The 24,789-nt window shown below is 36.4% G+C and overlaps 1 protein-coding gene across 4 annotated transcripts in view; it reads left to right on the top strand.

The window, feature by feature from the left end:
• The window catches only part of hep (hemipterous), a 239,173-nt gene that overhangs the window by 108,876 nt on the left and 105,508 nt on the right, over nt 1-24,789 (top strand). For 3 of the 4 annotated variants that reach the window (XM_081765642.1, XM_081765645.1, XM_081765644.1), the window contains exon 4: nt 10,515-10,742. In XM_081765642.1, the coding sequence (XP_081621768.1) occupies nt 10,515-10,742 (228 nt within the window). The remainder of the gene's footprint in view (nt 1-10,514; nt 10,743-24,789) is intronic. The other variant, XM_081765643.1, reaches the window with a different exon arrangement.

Here is a 24,789-nt window from a genome sequence, read left to right as displayed (position 1 = left end):
TTCAAAATTTCCGGAAATTTTACACAGCACAAGGAAGATACGTATCTCCATGAAATATATATTTGATTTTAACATACTGGTATTAACTAAAATGATTCTGGCCCTGTTTTTTAACACTTCCCTGCCATAAAACGGTAACTTTATAAGATTACTTAAGATATTTTACATGCGTCTATATTAATGAATCTAACTAGGATTATATTTTAGGATCTTTTGTAGCCATAACTCCATTCTATCACGGTGCTAACTTTAAAGGAGTGGTACAAATATATTTGTTGCCCTAAAATTTCCCTACTCTAATACAAGAAACATAACTACTCGATGATCTTAACTGTGAATAAGATAGTTAAGATTACTATCTAGTAGTAAATATAAACTAGTAAACATAAAATAGTTTTGATTTTAAAAGCATAAATATTATTAAAAAAATTCAATTTTTCCATTTTTTTTCCAAGCTCGGGAAAAGAACGGTAAAAAACTGGTTTCCCAAAATTTCCTGTTTTTCCCGGGCCTTTACAACACTATTTAAATCCAGAACTTTACAACACTATTTAAATCCAGAACTACGGGCTTTTCTTGCGCTCAATCTGTAATTCAATGTTGCGCTTACAATGTAACACCTTTGACACCTGCCCTTTCTATACACGAAATTGCATATATCCCTAGGTAATAGGAAGAGATCATACACCAAATTTCAGAAAAATATCACTCAGGTTCTTTCTGCAATCACGGTTCAGTTTTATTACTCCAAGACTGTTCGCTTCTGTTGATTGATACAAAGTTACTGGTAGAGCAGTATACATGCTCTGAGAACGATGCCAGAAGCATTAAGCTGCAGTGTAAACGAATTGGGAATGAATAGGTTTTCCATTCTCCGATGTCGATAGAAACTTCGTAGCGAAGTTGCACCGGGCCGCAAAATCAACTTTCAGAGAAGATCAAGTGCATTAGATGTGCATTCGAACAGGAAACTACCGCCGAATTTGACTGGTAAAGAAACTGTCGGCTGGCTACAAATAATTATTATAGGAAATGGTCATAAGAGGCTCATTGATGTTCTCATTTTGCCATCATCAAGAGGAGAACATATTGCTTTTGCTATAGTTCATTCACTTGAAGAATGGAACTTAGTGAAGTTCGTGCAGGCAGTTTGCTATGACACTACTTTCAGTAATATGGGTCATATCAACTCTTGCATGCTGCTAGAGCAGAAGCTCCAAAGAGATCTTCTGTATCTTCCTTGCAGACACCTCATTTATGAATTGGTTTTGAAATCTGAATTTGATGAATGTAGTGTATCAATTACATCTGGACCGGATGTTTCCTTATTTAAGTGTTCTCAAAACGAATGGGCCAAAATAGACGCAATAAATTTACTCCATGAATTTGAATGGTGTTATGAGCAACAGTATGTCCGATGTAAGAAGTGAAGTGTTAAATTTTGCTTAAAATTTGTAGAAACTGACCACCACAGAAAGAATTACAGGAAATTGTTAGAACTGACCATTATACAGAGGTTGTTCAGTCTACATTTGGCCAATTTCGACTTAACTAAAAATTTAGAAGAATCCATGGCGCCTGGTCGCCAGGTCCGTAAGTGCTCGATGTGTTTCCCTTGGTTCCTAACAATAGCCCGACAGCGTAATTTCCACTGTAATAAGCTTTTATGAAGAACTGGGAGGGGAATCTTGTCCCATTCCCTTTGCACACCTTTCCAAAGTCCTTCCACAATTGTCACACGCCGTTTTCCCAAAGCCCGCTTCAGCAATCCAAATCCACAATAGTCCATAGACTTGCATCTGGAGATTTAACAGATACCTCATTGAAAGGTATCACCTGTATACCACTTGCCTCCTTCATCTTCCTGTAGAATGCGAGGGACGATCGTGAGGTATGTGATGAGGCCTTGTCCATGTGAATGCGCACCAGATTGGCGTCATTTCCGTACATTGTTGGAATATCATGCTCGTAGATCGGCCGCATGATCTGCTCCTGCAAATACAGCGAATTTATTTTGCAGTTCTTCGCCACCCTACGAATCTTCAGTTTACCTCGGTAACAGTAGCCAGTAACGACCATGAACCCTTTTGGGAAGGATTCTTTAGACACGGACCCACCTTCTGAAGTTCTTGGCGCCTTTCTCTCGGTACATGATGGCTCTCGGTTTGCCGCAGTCGGAAAGGTAAATCCATGCTTCATCGAGCGTTACGACGTACATCCACCTTTGTTTTGCCAGATGCCGTTCGTACAGCTTCCGGGCGTTACACTTTCGTTCCTTTTGGTGGGCATCCGTGAGAAGATGGCCACGAGCTTTCATGACTTTTTCCAGCTTGAGTTGATGTGTAACGTCTGGCTCACAGTATCCAAAGACACGTGAAGACGATTAGCCGTACACCTTTGTGTTGGCAGATTTTCTTGCGTTGCCATTTTGCGAAGTTTCCTCTGCATGGTGGAGGTAGCCTTGGTGCATTCCCGCTTCCTAGGCAACTTCGTTGGTGATCCAAATGGTGGAGCTCCGTTGCCTTTGTACTTTTTAATAACATTTTTTATTCCACTTAAACTGATGTTGCAACCATTCTTCTTGCACTGTTTTCTAATGATAGAAACGCTAAAGTGGGCGTCATAAAGAGCCGCAACATAGCCTTCCCAAAACCGGCTTAGTTTGGGCGGCATTTTGGTCACAGAGCGGAAATCCACACACTTGGAAACAAATTTAACACAACAGTCACAACAATGGTCCTGTTTTGTGCGTTATTGTCGTCCGCGCGGAAAAACACCTCCGTTCCCAGGAAGCCACTGCACAACACTGCAGGACGCCACGAGCCAGGTCGGGTCAGTCCATTCTACCCGGGAGGGGGAAGGAACGAAATCGGCCAAACGTAGGCTGAACAACCTCTGTATTCCTGGATACTATATCTCCTCGAGGCATCTCTTTTCGTTTGCTTGGAGTAATTCACCACGCAAAGTGAATGGAGGAAGCGATCAACTATTTGAAAATATTTCTCTTTTGCCAACATTTTCATCTAACGAAGCACGAAGAAACAAGACTTAAAAAAAATATGTATTTTTCTGAAATAACTCTGTGTGCAAGCTTGGTTTAAACGTGCTCAAGCATTCCATTTACCATTGCAAAATAAAAGTTTTTCAAATAGCACAGTTACAGAAAAATAGATGCTAAATTATGTAAAGTAACTCTTTCTAAGTTTTCCTAGCATCTCTGGTATTTGAACGTGTGTCATTGCATTTCTGACGATGAAGCATGGTGGAAAAATGTGGTGATACGATAGAAATTCTTGTGAAGAGAGAAATCAGTGATTTTGTTACAACACCACACACTTCCTAGACAGATTTAAAATCCAAAAAGTTTCGTAAGTGTGATCCGATTTCGTGGTTAAATAACGATGTCTATTTTGAAGGAAACAATATATATGTATATTTAAATTCCTCCGCATAACAAACACAGCAGAAAGGGGTATGAAACTAATAGTAGGGGAACTTACGGGAAGTATCCTGCACTTTGTGTTAAAAAGGTGCCACTCGGATATGTTGTTCCCCTGATCCAACTAAGCAGGAATCGAAGTGGCCCCACTCCGACAGGTGGCCAGAATCCAATATGGCGGCTATCAAAGATTTCCGCCTCTGCGAATTCATAGTGTTGGTTTTAGAGGCTAATATCTCTTTAACTAATAGTCCAATCTTCACGATTCAAAAACTAAACGACGTAGAAGACAATAGGGTCTAATAAATTAGCAAACGTTTTTACCTAACACTGAAATTAACACCTACAGAAATTATTTAATTTGGAACTTTACATTTCTTATGATGGAGTTTATTCATATTTTTTAAAATAACGAGTAAACGGCTGGGATTATCGAAAAAAATGTCGTATAACTTTTTAAAGAGTGTTAAATTATCTTTCGTTTGGTGTATAGTTCATTCAGATTGGTTAATAAACAACGAAGTTGTGACAATTTAAAGATTCACGTTGAGTCGATTGATTTTTCCAAATTTCAAACGAGAGTTCATTTACTGTAGTAAAACATCAGTGGTGGATGCTGCATTGTACGAAACAAATCATTCTCTTGTTATGTATTTATTCTTCATAAGTCCCTCTTTCATCAGAAGCACAAAGTAGCCTAAGCAATCCCGGTTATGAATCCAATATGGCGGCCATTAATTATGATTCATATAAATTAGTTTCGAAATATTGACCCGAGTATCTAGATTTGTAAACGAATACGGACAATCACCTATTCTGTTACTATTCACCTTTACACATGAATCAAGTTTAAGAATATCTGAAGAAATTACGTGCGTAGCGTCACGATAGAAATGTTTCATCCAGTGGCGCATCCAGGACGGACTTCTGGGGGGGGGGGGTTGTAATACTGCTACTTAGAGCTACTTTTAAGAGCTCCAAACTCTGGGATGGGTTTTATTTATATATAAAATTAAAAAAAAAAACTTTCCTCTTTTGGGGAAGCAATCGCCCTCCCCACTGGTTTCATCTAAATTGAAAGAGAACCGCTAAGAAGTAAATTCATGTCTTTAAACCATAGACATTGGCTTTATATTCTTTACAATATTATAAGGAAATTACATAAAGCAATATATTGTTATAAATTAGAAAGTAAATAATTTCTTTCGTATTGTAAGAACAGAAACACAACACAAACACTTGGTTCTATAATTTGAAATTCACAATATATCTATGTGTACAAACAGTTTTATGATTTCGACGAACAGTTAATACTACTTTGTGTATAAGCTGTTCTATAAAGAATCATACATTTAAGTTTATCTATTTATTGGTACGTTTCCAACGTGGTGTAAATTTACTGTGAATCAACTGAATTTTCAAAAATAATGAGTTTTATTGGTATAGCTCTTCGTTTTCAGTTTCCATCACCTTTCCACATGTTCCCCTACACACAGAACAAAAAGCACTTCTACAACGACATCTTGTGGTACATGTCTTGCAGGCACATTTCAAAAAGAGTTTCCTACATGCTTCGTTTACAACTAGAATGGAAGTCCATGTTGGAGAAAGTTCACTTCCATTGTCAGTCCATCCCCAGTTTACTGGTGAAGGAATATGTGCTGTCTTCTTTATTGCCTGACCCCAGATTTGTCCAGCTTGGTATGCTGCACGCTTGCTGTGAAGAAACAAGGCATCACAAGTTGGAGGAAGCGCAGCAAGAGGTCTGCCCTTTTCCAAAAAGATTTTTTGCCGAGCTTCATTAACTTTAAATTTTTCACTTGTTTTTGAATATAATAGGACAACATATCGTTGCAGTGAATTAAAACAATCTTCGCCTATGTTGATTACAGGGTGTGAAATTGTTAGGAAAGCTGTGGTCACCTCTGGATGTTTTCCATGCTGATATTTTTCCATGTCCGAGAAAGTATGACACTGTATCACATCCTGTAAACGCGTGGAGGTCTCGTAACGCAGTTGATTTTTCTTTCCTAATGCTTTTGAAATATGATGAACTGGAAGAAATCGATGATGTTTCTTGGTGCCAAAAGATATCCATAATTCTTCTAAACCATGTCGCTCAAAGTCTAGATAAACGATACAGCAAGTATTACAACATCTTTGTCTACTGTGCGGATAACTCTTCTTGTGTCCATTTAATATTTCATCAAAGCAATAACATGATCCTACTATCAGCTTCTTCTAAATGATTTCCTGATGATTTGTTTGAAAATGTTGGAAGATTTCTTGAAGTTTCTATGTGATATCCATTGCTCGTTGCTACCTCAAAGTTACTTCCTTCCTTTTCACACAGACTTTCCAAGAAAAAGGAGCAGTTCTTCTTTATTTTCGTTATTACGAAGAAAATCGTTCCACTTCCTAGGAATTGGTTGGTGTAGTTGCTGTTACTTTTTCCTTATTCCTATGCTCCTGCTTTCTCTTGTGGAAGATTTTATGCTCTTTGAAGAGTATCTACTATCCCATATCAGATCCACTCGCTTTGCATGGAATGTGTCTGCTTCTCTTTGAACATATTTGAAGAAATTACACTGGAAATAATCACAAAATGTTTCTACTGATGCTGGTTGCAAAATGTGAACCAAAACTGCTGCATCAAATAATAAAACATCACAAGAATTAGGAAATTGTCCTCTTTGATGCTGGCTTCACTCTCTAGAAGCATAACTAAGTCGGACTTTTTTTTTTGAGGATTGTGAATTATGGCAGAGAGACGGTGGAATTGGTTGATTCTCGTGCTGAAAGAATTAATCCAAGTCAAGTTGTTTTGTTTGACTGACGCGTAGTAAGCGAGAGAGTAGCTCAACGTCCATCTTAAGTAATTTTATTTCATTTCTGTTTGTTTTATTCTTTTGGAGGGAAGAATGAAGCACTACAGATTTTTTTTTCATGGGTGAAAAGAATGGCTTGGTACATTCTACTAATCTTTCTTGCACAAATTCCTTGTACTATTAGACCCTTTTTCTTCTGCTGAATATAGGGATTCAATTATATCACCGCTATAGATGATTCTGGAAGCAACATTAACAAGTCCACTATTTTCTTCAAACGGATTCCCCAATTCGACGAAAACTTCCTTCATCTTTTCAACAGACGATTTAATCTTTCTTGCATTGACGAGTAATCTTCATGGTGCTTATTATCAGGATCATATTCATTATATGACATTTTGAAATCATTAATTAGCCTACTAATAGGTCCCGCTGTCATCCATTTGACAAGAGCATTGTCGTCGTATAAGAGACCAATCGCCCCGCCATCCCCTTTTATAATTTTGTTATTCTGTTCGTGAGCCTGATCTATAGCTATTGCAGAGAAAGGTCTTGATGGATTTCTTATCACAAAGTAATCCAATTCGAAAGCATTCATAATCTCAGGATGTGTTTCTTCCAACTTCTTCAAATCTGAAATGCGAACGGGAAGCCAACGAGCATAGTTAAGGTGGTTCATTGCGAAAAACAATTCTGCCATTAGTTTTAGTGTTTCAACGTAGAGCTTAAAAATTCCTTGACGTGGTTCTGATGTAAATTAAGAGTAAAATCACGAGACAGTAATATATTATCCACAACTTAAACGTTGGACACGAAGATTCCTTTCCAGTGCACTGAAAGATTGCCCTGATGAAGAATTCTGATATACATCACGCAGGTAATGATGTAAAACTGTCAGAGTAATCTAATGAGCAAAACGAGCTTTTGTAATGTGAGTTACTTTCAATAAACTGTCAACGGTTCCTGGTGTTGCTACATCTGACTTGCATAAAATTTCTACCAAACCACTTCCATCTAACCAATTGCCTATAAGACGCAGGAAGGCTTGTTCGATGTGTAACCCTCCCAGCATCAGAATTTGATTATTTTCGCCATATAACTCTGGCCAATTCCATTGAATTCGTTTCTCCAAGGCAAATAGTGGTTGATCCATTACAAGAACCTGAATTTGTCCTTTGTTGAGTTTGTCTGTAAGTTCTCGTACAACATTCATTTCGTGCCGTATCATAGCAACAGATTCAAGAGTCTTCCTTAAACAACGGAAGTAGGCAGTATATACTTGGCATTTGCAGAGTTTTCAGTTTTCGAGGCATGGTGTATAGACCAAATGCAAGTAGTGTCATTTTTTAAGCATGCTTCAAGCCAATACTCCTAGTTTCTTTTTCTGCAAAAAATCCACTTCGTGGAAGAACTTTCTCTACAAACTGCGGGTTCTGTTGAGGTAAAACTGGTTTCTTATTAGTGATATAAGCAGGAGGTACTAGAGCATAATTATCGGGGAGAGCAGGAGCAGTTCTCATTTTTATATTCACTTATCCAGTGAGACATGGTCACGTCGAATGTCAGGGTTAACCTTTGAAGGATGCTGGAAAATAGAAATGCTCGTACCATGAAAAGAATCCTTTGATGTTGTGCTAGAAGGATTGTAGTCAATATTATGTAATGCTGCAATGGTTAAAATACCTCGACGAAGAGTGGAAGGACACACCCATTTCGTCACTTTGATTTATCAAGCACTGAGAAAGACTTGAAGAATGTTCCTGTACACGTGTAGACGAATTGCCTAGTGAATGCAATTCATTTATGAGATATTTTTACGAGTTTTAGCATACACGCTCAGCCCAACATAGAGAGGAAGAAATGGCTCGTGATTGCGTTTATGCCTTGCTGCTTCTGTTTCAATATTGCCTGCTTTCTGATGGAAGTTATTTGACTAATAGTTGAAGTTGCTTGACTTGCGTTGCTATCAGGGGTGACAGATGAACCATAAAGTAATATATTAACAGCAGCTATTAGTGAAGGAGGAACAGAATCTTCCTGGCAGTGATCCTCAAATTTTCCTGCAAAATGACTCTTGTGGTTTGCCGTATCCTTTCGAAGCATCTTAACAACACGTCTTAGTACCGTAGCATCTTCATCAATGTCTTTCTCCAGCTCACTTATTAAGTCAGATCCTTCTGAAGGTAGAACATATTCTCTGCCAGACAGATGAGCTCTGGCCTGTGACGAAGATCCTTTCACGAAATCTTGTACTATGAACTTCTATTTCTTCTGATTCAGGCTTCTTCATAATCGTCATTAACTGTGTTTTGTACAATTTAAGAAGATCGCTCATTTTGAATCAACGACTTCTTGATAACACAAGAATTGCGTAGGCGCCTCAAATTTGCCTTTTTGTGTGATTCCGAACTATTCTCGCCGAAACATTACACGGGATTTACGTCATTGTTACTTGCAATAAAAATACTTCGAGAATAGTGCAGTTGTTATTACTCCAAGTTTTTTAAACCCTCAGTTCTATCTGATTCTTTTGATGTATTTCGAAACATGATTTGGAGTTCAATCCTTCCCATACTTACTCTGTGGGGCAGAAGGATGGGGGAGAGAAAAAAGTTTGTTATTACTTTGTCGTACTTCTTTATAAATCTAGATACTTCAATCAATATTTCGAAAAAGACTTATCTATGGATGATAATTAATGGCCGCCATATTGGATTCATATAACCGGGCTTGGTCAGGCTGTCTTGGGCTCTCGTGAAAATGGGACTTATGAAGAACACATAACAAGAGAATGATTCGTTTCGTACAATGCAGCATCCACCACTGATGTTTTATTACGGTAAATGAACTCTCGTTTGAAATTTGGAAAAATCAATCGACTCAACGTGAATCTTTAAATTGTCACAACTTCGTTGTTTATTAACCAATCTGAGTGAACTATACACCAAACGAAAGATAATTTAACACTCTTTAAAAAGTTATACGACATCTTTTTCGATAATCCCAGCCGTTTACTCGTTATTTTAAAAAATATGAATAAACTCCATCATAAGAAATGTAAAGTTCCAAATTAAATAATTTCTGTAGGTGTTAATTTCAGTGTTAGGTAAAAACGTTTGCTAATTTATTAGACCCTATTGTCTTCTACGTCGTTTAGTTTTTGAATCGTGAAGATTGGACTATTAGTTAAAGAGATATTAGCCTCTAAAACCAACACTATGAATTCGCAGAGGCGGCCATCTTTGATAGCCGCCATATTGGATTCTGGCCACCTGTCGGAGTGGGGCCACTTCGATTCCTGCTTAGTTGGATCAGGGGAACAACATATCCGAGTGGCACCTTTTTAACACAAAGTGCAGGGTTTGGACATTTTTTTGCCTTAAGCTCCCCTACTATAATAGAAGAATACAACTCACTCACAATCGATAGCGAAATAAAGGATCGAATTTTTCGAGCATTTTGTTGCAGAGAAGACAACAAGGAGAGAGATTTTTGGAAGAAGAGTAAAACCTTTCAAAATATGTACAAATCCGCTATCCGCATTAGACATAAAATAACAGAGCATTTTGGTTCGTTCCTCACATGTAATACCTTTTATGATATCTTGAAAATAAGGTCAGATTTATGTTTGTGGTGAAAATCTACTCCAAATGATGTCACATGATCCTCTTCTGATTTGAAATTTTGGATCTGAATCCAAAATGGCGGATCTCAAAGTGGCTGTCATAATAGTGCAATACAAAATGAGGTGCAGTTCTATATTCGTTACTTCTGTCCAAGCTTAATTATTATTCTTTTCAGCCATTTGTAAATTACAAGGGTGTATTCCAGATTTTTGCTATGTAATATTTACTGTAAATGCATTAAAAATTCTGGTCACTTGAAGCACTATACTATTCAATTGAACTAATTTTTCTCATGGTTTATTTTGATCTGATATGGAACCATTTTAGAAGGTACGCCTAATAAAATTTTAAAATTTATTTTTCTCCATATAAATAACCACCACTCTAAGGTACAGGAATTTTGTTCGCTTGATTTTAGGTATTTCAAATGCATATTTTGGGATATATTGAATTTGGGATAATTTGAAATTCTTTCGTGTCCCCTTGGACTTCGAGTTGAAAATACCAAAATATATACAGCTTATCAGACACCATGTTCTAAAAGTACTAAACATATTTCTTACATTGTATTAAAAAATGTATTTTGATCGTGTTAATGTAAGTTCTTATTTATTTTTGCAGCAGATGCGGCGTTCAGGGAATAGTGAAGAAAACAAGAGGATAATTATGGATTTGGATGTTGTTCTCAAATCTCACGACTGTCCATTCATTGTGCAGTGTCTAGGTTGTTTCATAACTGAATCTGACGTCTGGATCTGTATGGAACTCATGGCGACTTGTTTTGATAAACTTTTAAAAAGACTTAAACAACCCGTGCCAGAAGATATTTTAGGGAAAGTTACAGTAGCTGTGAGTTTATTATTCGCTTTCTTTTATTAATTTACAGTGCTGTACGAATTAGGTCGAATAATATTTTCTGTTAAGAAACTCGGTTCTACTATTTTAAATCGGGGATAAACATAAGTGTGTGCGCTTAAGTTTTAGGCCCGTAAGAAGTGTTGTGGATTTACATCATGTGTGTAGTACTTAACAGAAGACAATGTACTTCTGTGTGCAAAAGTAGTATTAAGCTTTTCTGGTACCACGGTAACTATTAATGTTACGAAGTAAACATTAATGTAGGCTTTTTGGTGTACCCCCATTATGGTAATCGATCAGTGATTAAAGATTTTCGTTATTTCCTAACTACTGTAAACTACCCAAAACGTCTAGTGCATTTTGGGACTATAAAGAGTAAACCACTAAGCATGAAGTGAGAGAGAGACATCTGGAAAATAAGAAATATTCCTTATCAGCAGTAAGCTATCTCTAACTCTCGATAGACGACGAATCCGATGGTGGTAAAATTCAGCTCAACATAAACCTAAGAAGTTGACCTGTGTGTGGATCATCTCATTGAAGAGTTTGGAACCGCCGCAGATTGTTCAGAAACCGTGGGGAAACCGGAGCAGAGCCCAGGGTTGAATTTAGGGTTTTGGCACCTGTAGGCTAGTGATTAGCGTTGATTTGCCACCCCTACAGAGAGGTTAATTTTCTCCCAGAATGTTTTGAAAATATGGTATTTGGAAAAGGTTTTATGCTATTTAAACCCTCTAAAATGTGTTTCAAAAGCTAATATTGTAATTTTTATTATTATTATAAAGATGAGCACTTAAATTCAACTATAATAGAGAATTTTCTCTAGGTGGCCCAAGGTCATGAAGCAGACGACAAACACTCACCTGGTTTATTTTTCCTATATTAGCAAGATTGAGATCATAAATCAGCTGATCTATTTTGTCATCTTTTTGTGACTGTGAGCCACCTATAAAAAGTCTGCCTAGTATGAGCAATATAGTGAATAAAACGAAAGGGAACCTGTCTGCTATTTTAGCCTATCATGTTCGAAGCATCATCAAAGGACTGCCCTCTATAATCACTAAAATCAATTTGAGTCATCAAACTCATGTGTAATGCTTGGAAACATTTGTTCCGCTTTGTGTCCAGCTGATGCAATAAATGGAAGAAAACGTTCACAAGGCAAATCATTGTTTAGAACATATCCAACAGCTAGGACCAGTTAGTATACATCTGAGGTTGAATGAACGATTAAAGAAAAATATTTAAATTGCTTTAATTCTTGGTAAAGTGAGATTCTTAGTTTTTGAGCAAGAAAGTGAGATCCATTGTAAGTGCAGAGCAAAATCAGATAAGTTGTTGAGCTCTAAGCCATGTTTTGCTGTTAAATCTCTAGTGACGTCGGTTAAAACTCATGAAGTTGGATTCCTGTTCAAATGTAAAGATTTTATTTTGGCTTCTCTAATACACCTGAGATTGTACTGATTTCTAAAAACTTAATGCCTCAATTTCAATGAACTTAGTCTTAGAAGTTGATAAAAGATTACTTTTAAAAAATGATCTAGATTTGAAACTTGATTTAATACCCGTTTATCTTCTAGTTTTAGTTGGGATCACGTTTTATATCCCCGCTCCCACTTAGCCTTTTCTTACCGTCGTTCACACTGGTTTTCCAATTAAACTGCATTTCATTCAAGCAATTTTTATCCAATCCTGCGTATTTTAATATCTATTAAAACACAAATTTACTCTCACATAGTCCAAACTTAAAACTTCAGTAATAAACGCGACCCCATTTTATTAATCATTGTATTCGCCGTTCGGTTTCGTAATACATGTAACCCAAGAATGTAAACAAAGCTTGACATGTTCAATCCTGACAGACTTTGCCAGTACGGGCGGTAACGATGTTGTTGCAGCTCGAACTGTACTTGCCATATCGATTACTGTCGTGGTGTCAAATGACCTATGAGTATTTCTCACTCTACTTGGATTACATTTCATCCAAGGTCTGAGATACTGAAATAAGAACGTATAGTGGTCTATTGAATATAATCAGCGATGATACATTTTCATTGGGTTGAGCCGTGTGAGAAAGTTGGAGCTTAGATGAATTCTTGTAGCAGAGAACAAACAGAAACTTGAATCCTAATAATAATAATAATAATAATAATAATTCCATATTAGCGTGTACTTATTATAAACATATCATTTGACAAATAAAATTTTATTACTATATGTTGAAGAAAAAATAAGCGTAATGTAAGAATGATTTTTTCCGTACCTGAATTCATTTAATGTTGATCATTGCTTGAGCGCATTCGCAAAGAGAGCTATATCCCACTATCTGTTCGGTGTCGTTGGATCTGATGGTTCATTGCATCGACCTTGTGCGAGAGATAGATGACGGGATCTTTGTAGTCTCTCTCTCTCTTGTTGCATTCTTGCATTGTTTGGGCTCTAGAGCAGGGTTCTCAAACTTTCCGATAACGCGGACCCCTTGTTCATTTCGAAAGTGATCTGCGGACCCCCTTGCAATGCTCTCTGAAATTTCCCATGTTATTAAAAAAATATACTAATTAGAATTACCACTGACAAGAAAAAGATGATGAAAAATAATGCAATAGTGTCTAAGTAATTTATTCTAAAGATACACGATTGTTTCGTAGTGAACGAAATTTCAATTGAAAATACAGTAATTTTCAACACTGAAAATCAGTCTTTTTTTCTCTCGTGTGTTTTTTTTTTTTTTTTAATAAGAAATACACTTAAACAATATTCTCAAATGTGGGGTCACTAATATGAGGAATAAAATTCTTTGTGTGTGTGTGTGTTTTTTTTTTTCCATAATTATATTGAAATCTGGAAGAAGTTTTATCACTATTAATCTTAGGTCTGATTCCACATTCAGACGACTTCGCTTTAAGGTTTTAATACGAGTAGGGTTGCCAGACGTCCCGGTTTTCAGTGAAAGAATTAACTGTTCCGAAGAAGCCTTTCGGGACGCCTTTTTGTCCGGTTTACTTTCTTCAGATTGAAAAAATAATAATAAATTCAACCTGTAAGTACTAGTATACCTAAAAACGAAAGGTTTTCGGAAGATCTGTATAGCTAATTAATCTTACTAAACAAACCAGAAGAGTTTGAAAATCACATCCATTCTTTCGTCTTGTTGGTTGTTTAGCTTCCAGAGGAGGAAAAAGGACTTTTAGAAATATTCAAGACTGCGCAATTATACGTTATGACAATAATTTCTTTAATATCACTTTCAATAAGTTTTCCCCTTTGACGGGCTTTAACTACTAGTTATTTTGTAATTCATTCGCCAGCGCAGAATTGCTTCATTGTTGGAACTTTAATGAATAATGGCGATACTGCTCTCATTCACTGCATGTTAACCGCATAATACGAGTATTGCAAAGAGCAGAAAAAGTCTGCTCACATAAGTAAGAGAGCTCCTTCATGCCTAAGCGGTTAACGTATGCGCCTTTAGCGTGGAAGACTGGGGTTCGATTTCCGGGCTCATATGGTTCGGATTCCACGTGAATCAGTAAATCCACGTCTCATATTGCCTCGCTGCTGAAAGGGACGTTAAACTCAAAATCAACTCACATAAGTAAGTGGTAAGGAAAGGTTTTAAATGTTGCAAGCCTTTTTTTATACAACTCTTCATACTGACAACACTCACGCAACCAAAAGCTACAAAGTTATATATATAACGTTTTTCATGAAGTATCGCAGGATAGTTCCAAGAGATCTTCTTGTTCTGTGTTAGAGAGATTCATACCTTGTATGTCATGGATTTCTACATTAGTAAAAGGAATTTCAATCCAACCATTACCAGGTTGTGGAACAGGGAAATATTCTCAAAAACTGAAATATTCTGATGCTTTCAAGTGTCCTACAAGTGTTTTGTGCCTTTCAGCAGAAAGTTTTTCACCTGAAGAATCATTGAAATCCTTGAGCACTGGAAATGATGAATAGTTATTGTTTTGTACTCGTACTACCCACAGCTGGAGTTTCTTACTCTTAAAAATACTTCTTGCATAACAGCTGAGAGTTCCATTTTGTCAGTGGCGGCTAATGTTAGTGTTGCAGCGTTGCGCAACAACCAAAATATTTCAAGAAAAAATATTATCAGCAGTGGTAGTAAAGAACAGAAAAAATACTTTCTAATACGTTCCGTTAATCCGTTTTAAAAAGCGAAAAACAATCCATCACAGAGCCTCTAATTCATATTGTGTTGCAGCGAGCATACAACGACCAGATTCCTTCAGCGCGGCAATTGGAGCGAATGTTAAGTCTCCTTTCCCCTATCTCAGAAGTTAAAGGCTCTGGTCGTTGCAGTGCTTCTGCAACACAGCACGGTTTCCAGTGAAGAAGAAGGTTTTTCGCGCTAAATAAGCTTTCTGCGCAATTAACAAATGGAATTTGTTTTTATGTATTCATATTTTCAAATTACGGGACTACACTGAAGCAAATCAATATAATGACAATTAAAAAAAATATGCAGAATTACAAAATAAGGAAGAAAATATGTAGTAGAGCAGAAAACAAATGAAAGTAGACCCACGTTTACAAGTTAATTCTTAGCGTATATAGATATTGAAGGCTTCTTTTACAGTAATTTGTGAACCAAATATTAATAAGTCAAAATGTAGAATCCCCCCCCCCCATCTGTGGATAGTATTTTAGTATATACATATTTCTTTTATAAAATAAGTAAATTTAAACTCTTGATGATTCCCACATAATACTGTATGATAGGGAACACCACATTGAATTTGAGACTAGTTAGCAATGGTCAGGGGCGTTGCCACGAGGGGGGAGGGTACCGGGTGCGGACCTCCCCAAAATTTCGATACTTGACTAAAATTTTTAGACTTTCTTAACGAACTATACTTGTTTAACAGAGAAACGATTGATGTATGAATCTTTTCATGTGCTCTTTCATGTACTCGTCATGTACTCTTTCTTTTCTTATAAAAATAATCGTTCTATCATTTTTTTTTTAAAAATATAGGTGACAGTAATTAAGAATTACTTATCGTCTTTTCGGGTGCAGTATAAGACAGGTTCGATATTACGTAGACATATTGGACCCACCTCAAATATTTTGGACCCCTCCCAGCTAACATGCTGTTCCTACATCTGGCGGGTTTCATGGTTGCTTTCCAGAACGTATGACATTCATAAGGATTGTTTCGCCTCATGTGGAAGTATATTGTGCATTGCGTAACAACCAAGACGGATGATTTGGAATGTAGTTTTTTTTTTTTCTTTTACACACACACATGTGTGTGTGTGTTGATGTATGAATAGGGTTGCCAACTCTGTAAAATAAAAAAAAAACGGCCCCTCCTCAAAATTCCCTATGATATAGGTCTAGGCGTGAAATATCTCTGTTCAGACCTATCCGTGGATAGGAAATATACTATGGTGAACAAAAGTGCATTAGCACATATATTCTGTATGTCCTTAGAACATTCACTAATAAGCTTAATAGATTCATTCTGCTATAAATGAGAAACTGAAATTGATCAATTGATTGTATTTACCAGTAACTACCATTTCTTTAAAATTATCGAAACAAATGAACAAAAGTATAATAATCTTTACCTGACAATTTTGAATTTTGAAAATTAAACTTACTCTTTAAACATATAGGGCCTTATGCAGAATCGTTTTGACGTGTGATTAGCAACATACTGAACGCCTGACTACTGCAGGAAACATATGTTAGTTGAACTCTTTAGAATGGCACTAATCACGCGTCAGAACGACTCTACGTAAGACCTATAGTCTCTACTTCAATTGTAGCTTTTGGAAATTGCTTTAAGAATTCCTTTGCCACTCTTAATAAATATATAAAAATTTTTGAAAGTAAATTTCAAATTTTCCCTGATACAGTCCCTGCCATCTCTCTAAAATTATCTAAACAGGTGAACAAAATATATTAATCGTTGATAGATGGTGAAAGGTAACAGTTTTGGATTTACAAAATGATAGCTGCTTTTTCAATATCTACACTTCGAACTAGATGCAAATTTGAAAAAAAAAAAAAAAAAAAAAAAAAAAAAAAGGTCATAAAGGGGCTGGTGAGAAGTTTGTACCCGTCATCGGCTTTAATCAACATAATAGCAATTTTTCCGGCCAGTTGGCAGCCCTATGTATGAATATGTGACGTTCGCAATTCATATATCAGTACCTCCTTTGTATCATTTGTTTTGGTCATTAGTTATTAGATTTAATTTTATTGTGTGTGCTTTAATTCTGTAAATAACCTTCAAATTCTGAATGCATTGAATACCATGACTTCTCTAAATAACGTTAAAAAAATAAAATAAAATAAAATAAAATGCCCAGCTTTCAACTGAGGAAACACTTGCAATTAAGGCTTAGACATAAACAAGCAAAGTGCAATTCAGGAGTGTGTTCGAAAAAAAAAAAAAAAAACTTTAAATTTACAGGACATCTTATGTCAGTAATGTTATATGCACTAGATACATTTCCACAATTTATTTCAAATTTTCCTAGATAAATTGTGAATAAAGCGTGTTCAATGTACATTTTTTATAACACTAATCTCTGCTACGAACTCTCTTCAGCCTACACTGAAGAGGAATTCGGATCACTGTCAGGGACTGAGTTTGCTAGAATGAATTGTTCGCAATAATCTAGAAAAAATATTTAGTGAATCTACAAAACTTCTGAAATTAATATTAACTGTACGTATGCCGTCAGTAAAAGTATTTTTTTTTCACACAAAAAAAAAAAAAAAAAGCCTTTTTTTTCACATCAAAAAGAACTGACATTTTCAAGGAATTGAATGTCCCAAGAAAGGTTATCACCATTGGTTATGCTTTCCGTCGAAAAAGATCTGACAATAAGAATACTAGAGTTTAGTTGAGTTGATTTTGAGTTTAACATCCTGTTCAGCAGCGAGGCTATATGAGACGTGGACGTACTGATTAACGAGGAATCCGAACCACATGAGTTCCCGCCGGGAATCGAACCCAGGTCTCCCACACTAAAGGCGCGTACACGCTTACCGCTTAGCCACGAAGGAGCTCATAAGAACACTAGAGTTCAACCAGCATGTATTAGGCAGATTTGCTCCAATCAAAGATAGAAGAATGAACTTACTAATTAAAGAAGGTGATTAATCGGATAAAATGTTCTGCATTTTTTTTTAAACAGAATTTTATTTAATTTAACATGTCACATAGCATTTGCATCTAAAGTTATGCTGATTAGTCAATGAGTCCACTTTATATCTTCTGTCTCCGATCGTTCGTACTGCAACACCCGAAACCACAATCCACCGGCCGCCACTGCATTTTGTTACACATTTCCATTTTAGGTGTCGCGGACCCCCTGGGTAGGTTCTGCGGACCCCACTTTGAGAACCACTGCTCTAGAGCGTACTTGTGATACGTCAAATGGCTGGTTGCATTTGTGGCTGCTGCTGCAATTACTGTTTTGGTTTATGTTGAGATGAAAAGTGGAAGCAGGTATAATATGGTTACTTACAAAAGAGATTTTTTTTACTGTATTTCCTTTTTAGCTTCTTGTTGCTTAAATCTTCTTTTTCCACATAACCGAATGGAATCATATGTATTTTCAATGAATCATGTCTTGTGTATTTAATAGTATACTTTTTTCTGGTTACAATATGGTCCGTGGTTCGAGAAATTTTACCAGGGATTGTGATCTGGACTTGCTTACTGCTTTGATCCAACACAGTGTGCTTCATACTATTGAAATTGAGGTGCTGACTGGCCTTATGATTTAAGATTAACTCTCTGATCTTACAAAATGTAGCTGATAACGTTTGTATGTAGCTCTTGATGTAGGCCCTGCTGTATGTTTGAAGTTTATCAGACATACATCCTACAAACGTAGACGTTTCAATAGTTGGTACAACTAGCTTTTGCATATATATCATAGAATTTTTAAAGTATAACACACTTGTAGCATTTCCAGGTACTGGTATAGTTTCAATTTTGCTTGAGCTGTTGTAAATGATTCGAGTACTAGGTTTCTGTTATGATTCTGGACGATACAAGTTCATTGTATCCCAGAACACACATAACATTGTATCATTGACAGGAAATGATTCGATAGACTTCAGTGTCTGCTGTTTTCAATTTTTCGTACAGTTGTTCAGTTTTATTAATAATAATGGTCTGTATAAAGTTGTCTCTCCGAATAAAACTCCCCCTTATCCTTGTCAATTCAAACAAATTGACAAGCTTCGTCTTGCTTGATTGTTTTCGGTTTTCGTAGAGTCCCGTACAATGCAAATTATGTACAGTTCCGGGATAATGTGTACATAATTATTTTTATCTTCCTCTGTGACACAAGTACTCGGCCATTCAGATTTCATTTTTAACTTGAGAAAAATATTAATCTTTCGGTGAACAGGCCTCCTTTTTGGTTCCTGGAACATACTACTCAATGTCGTAGTCTCAGATTTCAAAGACCTCAGACACTCAGTATCTCTCTATGGCTTTATGAATCTCATATCCCTGTACTGTTCATTGTAGCAGCAATCTTGACAACAAGTACACCATTACTTGCGAGTTCGATTTCTTTCCTTTGCTGCTGAATAATTGGACAATAGGAAGTGTTTGTCTAGTGAAATATTTAACAAATTTTTAAACAAGAACAATTTATTGTATATACGAAAAACATGAAAAATATAACGAAATATTTATATATAAACGGATAATAACAAATAACATAACCAACAAGTACATTTAACCTTTCTCACTATTAAATGGTAGCACGGAAGTTTCCATTATTGCCCATTCTTCTTTCTAAATCGCAAAACGTAAATTTACAAGTTATATAATTTGGAATTTTAAGCCAATTATTAATCTTAAGAATGAATAGGAATTTAAATACCAAAATGCATACAAAATATAGAAATAGTTATATATATATATATATATAGTGATCAATGAAATACCACTCACCGAAATTGAAGTGAGGTTGGCCAAAAGAGAAAAAATAAAGGTTAAATTTAATACTTATAATTCACGTTGAGTTTATTAAGTTATGGTCATCTTAAAGTAACAAACCAATGTTACATTTCCTTACTCGTTACATATACGAGCGATCCGAACCAATAATCCATAAAGGAAAATACACTCCACTTGAAATTTACGCCATTCTTACAGAAACCGAATTTTACACTCCTATCATATGGCCTACCTTAATATTCTTTCTAATGAGAAAAGTACAATTGCTCAAATGTTACAAAAGATAGATAATAGTGCAGTCACTTAAAACAAATGAATTACCAAACCCTGATATTGACCTAATAAGGCAGTGTTTCCATCCTCTACAGTAAAGATCTAATCAGCTGATCGGAAATGTCCAGGTTCATAGGTTTTTTTTTTTATTTTTTATTTATTACGCAGAACTGTTCCATCCTGTAAGCCAATTCTCATCTTTTTCATGTGTACACATTGCCGTCTTTGATGGATCCATATCTTCGACACAAGTAGGACAAAATGGAAACAGTAACTTCTTGTTACAGCGATATGAAAGGACGAAATGGTTCATGTTTTGCTGCGAGAAGATCGTTAATTGTATCAGTCCGGTTTCTTTGCTAATACGTGGCATGTCCTCATCTCCTTGGATATAAATCCTTGAGGATATTTACCAATCTTGTTTATATCTGAATAGAGGGTGATATTATCAGTATATTTTATTAGTTCTTCCTTACTTTCATCGGCTTTGTGGTATGTCTTCACATTGTTGGTACAAACTTAATAAAACCCTGTAGGATTTAAGAGTATACGTTCATGGAGGAGTGTTTGTTAAGGGACGTAGCCATTGTTGCATTCTTCTGTAACATCTGTTCAAATTCACATTCTCACATTTCATGTGCGATGCACCATAATTCATGTAGTCTTGCAATTTTATATTGCGTAGTTCGTATCTGAGTTTCACAATGTCTTCAGGATTACGGTAAATGGGTTGGTTATGTCATATAATGCTACAAGCCCTACAGCCGTGAAAATGGCAGCCTTCAAATTCATAGACATCCTCTCTGACTTTTTAGGGTGTTGGTAGTATTTGTCGAATGGGAATCTTCCAGGAAATATTTCTTTCTGTCGAGCAACATTCAGGTGTTTTTTGCCTTCCATGTTTTCAATGTAGACTAACCATGGAGCAATCGACCGTGTATTGCCCTATCTGTAGCCATTTGCGTATAAAATTCCAGTGGTATTAGGCTTTAGGAAATTCCGCCTTACTACAAGATTGTGGGTGCTTGGAGTGGTCATAACTTCCCAAGAATGAATTTACGTTTGTTTAAGTTTCGAATCAGTGCCGGTCTGGAGCAATCACGGGCCCTCGGCTAAAGTTGGTTGTGGGCCCCCTATCGAGAAACTTTTCACAGCGTATCTTCGGTACTTAGAACAATGATTAAAGGTTTGTTTATGAAAAAAAAGTTTCTGAAGTATTATAAATCTATCTGTTACGATAAATTACAAGGTAAAACATACTTCAAGCAATATAACGTAGATATAAATCATGATATAGGTTTTGGCGTCAGTTCAGCATTGTACTATATGTTGTAATGAGGGTATGAGTGAAAAAGAGAAATGTGTTGATATGACAAAATTATGCGAAACTCGTATAGTTATAAACAATTTATTATGCGAAACCCGTATAGTTATAAACAATTTGGCACCACTAACGCATATAGGTTTTCTTCCCATTTTGTGCCACAACAAAACCTACTTTCCATTATTGATTGTAATTGACAGAAACAATGAAACGGCAATTCTTGTCATTATTTTTCTAAACACGGAATCAGTGGCGTAGCCAGGGGGTGGGTCCGGGGATCTGTATCCCTACCCCGAAATTTGTAAAGGTTGTTAAAATAAAGCCTAAAATCGCGTTTTGATTCAAAAATTTTTCGAGATAGGACCCCGGTTCCCACCAGAGGTGACTTCTAGCTGAATGACCCCTCCCGAAATTAAATCTTGGCTGCGGCACTGCACGGAATTCCGTTTTGCATGTCTATTTTTTAACATGACTTCAATTCTCAATATGTCCGGGATTTCTCCAGGTGAAAGGTGGTAGCCCTATATATTGTATATACTGCATAGAGGAATTTCTGACATGAGGGTCTCTGCAATAGATAGCTTTCTAAAGAAATCTACTTAAAACGAACTCATAAGCAACATTCGTTCTCTTCAGTAACCAAATTTGCCTCTCGAGAAATGAAACCTATTCTGCAACCACTGGCGCAAATCCCGGGTGGTGAGGGGGACATGTCCCCCAATCTTGGAACTGGGTGGGACTGCCCCCCCCCCCAATAATCCGATTTAAAATGTGTTTTCTGGGGAATCATTATTAGAACAAGTGTCCTAAAATTTTAATGTGGATCTTTGTGGATGCCTAAGTGGAAACATACCAATTATAAATATGCATATGTTCGGATTTCAGAATGTGTTCACGACAGTGATTTGTAATAGTGACACTAATAGTACCACTATTTTTTTTCCTGTACATCGCAGCAGTGTAGCCAGGGTGTGGGTCCGGGGGGATATAACCCCCCGAAATTTGTAAAAGTAAAAAATTAAGCCTAAAATCGCGTTTTCAGCCAAAAATTTTTCGGGGTAGGACTCCCAGACGCCCCCGAAATTAACTTCTACCTGACCCCCTCAAATTAAATCCTGGAACATCACCGCCACTGGTACATCACCTGATATATAATATACAACAGGTTCAGCTCAGAAATCAGATTAATCTCCTGTATATATGAGTTTATCTCCCCTCCCCCCCTCAGAATAAGCTTCATATCTGCTCGCCTCCCAACCTTGAAGACAACTCTTCTCTCCTGATCCTCCACAGCATTGTTTCTCAACTGCATTGAAGACAGATTTGCGCCGATGTCTGTCGCTCACTTTCTTGCAATGTGGCATAACTCATTTGAATAACCTTAAATCTAATTATTTTTTGTCGCTCGCTCACTCGCTCTTCATGTGGCCTTACCCTTATGCAGTGTTCGAATTGACTGGCAGATGACGGGAAAATCCCCCTTATAAGAATATCCTCTCGTGTATCACAGAAACTACGTAATATATCTGCTTAAATAAGTATTTCCCTCATAACACACACGCGCGCGCATACACACACACACACACACACACACACTTGTCTCTAACTCACACACACACACACACACACTTGTCTCTAACTCACACACACACACACACACTTGTCTCTAACTCACACACAATAATATAAGCAATCTTCCCTCGTCCGGAAGTTTAATTCGAACACTGCTATTACAATTATTGTTACTTTTGCTCACCTGTGCTTTCAGAACTTTTCTGTTGTTCACTCTCAGCAGAACGACGAAAATATGAATGAATTAAAGTGTTTTTTTTCAAATGTTCTTCTCTTTCTTTTCTTTTCTCCTCTTCCGTTTTGCAGCACCACTTGTTAAGGTTGGTGTAAAGGGACAAGTTTTGCCAATAGATGTCACTACAGTCTTCGTATGTCTCTTATGTATTTTTTACCTTTCACGAAAATTTACAATTTCTCTTGCAAATTTCAATCTAGAGACTTGAAATTTTTGGAGAAGGAACTTGATAACCTATCGAAAGCAACAATCCGTGTCGATTTCTTATTTTGAATTTTCTTTGTTGTTGAAAGAGTTGTATTGTTAAAGGTTTGGATATCCCTTTCAACAAACAAGCCATTTCAACAATGAAGAACATTCTAAATAAAAAATCGGCACGGATTGTTGTCTTCGATAGGTTATAAAGTTCCTTCTCGAAAAATTTGAAATATTTAGTTTGAAATTTGTAAGAGAAATCGGGTATTTTCGTGAAAGGTAAAAAATACATGAGAGAGATACGAAGACTGTAGTGACATCTATAGGCAAAACTTGTCCCTTTAAACTAACCTTAAACTCATTTTCTACAACTTGTTACATGTACATTCTCAAAATCAACTCATAATCATTACAAAGGACTTTTCAACTTGTCGGACATAGAGATTACGAAATACGAATAACACAGTTTCGTTTACAAAACAAGCCTGAACGTACACGAATATATTTTGCTATACACCACTTCTGATTTGTGCTTCCGAAATACTATCGCGTGACCTTTGACTTCCTTTCACCTACAAACAATCACTGTCTGGTGGTTTGCATCCACATGCACCTGACTTGAGGTGATTCATTGTCCACTGTTGCCAAAATAAGAAGCAAAAAAGGGTGGGGCTTAACACTAAAACGAGGGTGACAAGCTAACGCTGACCTCACCCCACTGTAAACATCCAATAATAGACTAAGCTACCGCTTCAATCTTTTTTTCTAGTGATTAAATAACTATTTTAAGGAAGTTATACATGCAGAGAACACACACAGGAAAATATCTTGGAATTAAAAAAAAATAAAAATATTTAGTAAACTATTTCACTCGTTTTTGTCGGGAATTAATACAATGTTAATGTTGGAGAATTTTAGGAAAACCTGTGAAAAATACGAAAAGAAAGGAACAATAAATCTATAAAAACTGTCACAAAGGAAAGTGCGGCAACTATAAAGTCCGAAGGGAAATAGTATAACAGATAAATAGTTTTCGGTACTGTATCTAGGTAATGTTATTACAGAAGATACCGTATGAACTATGAACTGAAAATTAAAGATAGATAGGAAAAGATGTCATTATATCCAACTAACTTTTTTAATATTTTGGGGGCCCCTACAAGAGTGGCGCCTTAAGCTATAGCTTGTTATGTGTAAATCTGGTACTGGTTGTTTTTTTTTAACTTGTTTTGAAGCATTACATTAAACTATGTTGTTGTGTTTTAAAATTATCAGTAGTTAATTGTTTTTGTATTCTAAACATCTAATAATTAAGTTATTTTTTAAGTTCTAAATATTTATTTTCCTGTGTGTCCGGGCCCTCCCAAAGGCTCTCGGGCCCTCGGCGATTGCCGAGCAGCCGACCTAGCCAGACCGGCACTGTTTCGAATCTGTTTATGAAAGAAAAATATGCTTGGTGAAGAATATTGATGT

This window comes from Thermobia domestica, chromosome 7, assembly GCF_964235325.1.
Source record: "Thermobia domestica chromosome 7, izTheDome1.hap1.1, whole genome shotgun sequence".
NCBI lineage: Eukaryota > Metazoa > Arthropoda > Insecta > Zygentoma > Lepismatidae > Thermobia > Thermobia domestica.
The sequence above is the reverse complement of the archived record's forward strand: the minus strand, read 5'-3'. Positions and strand labels throughout refer to the sequence as shown.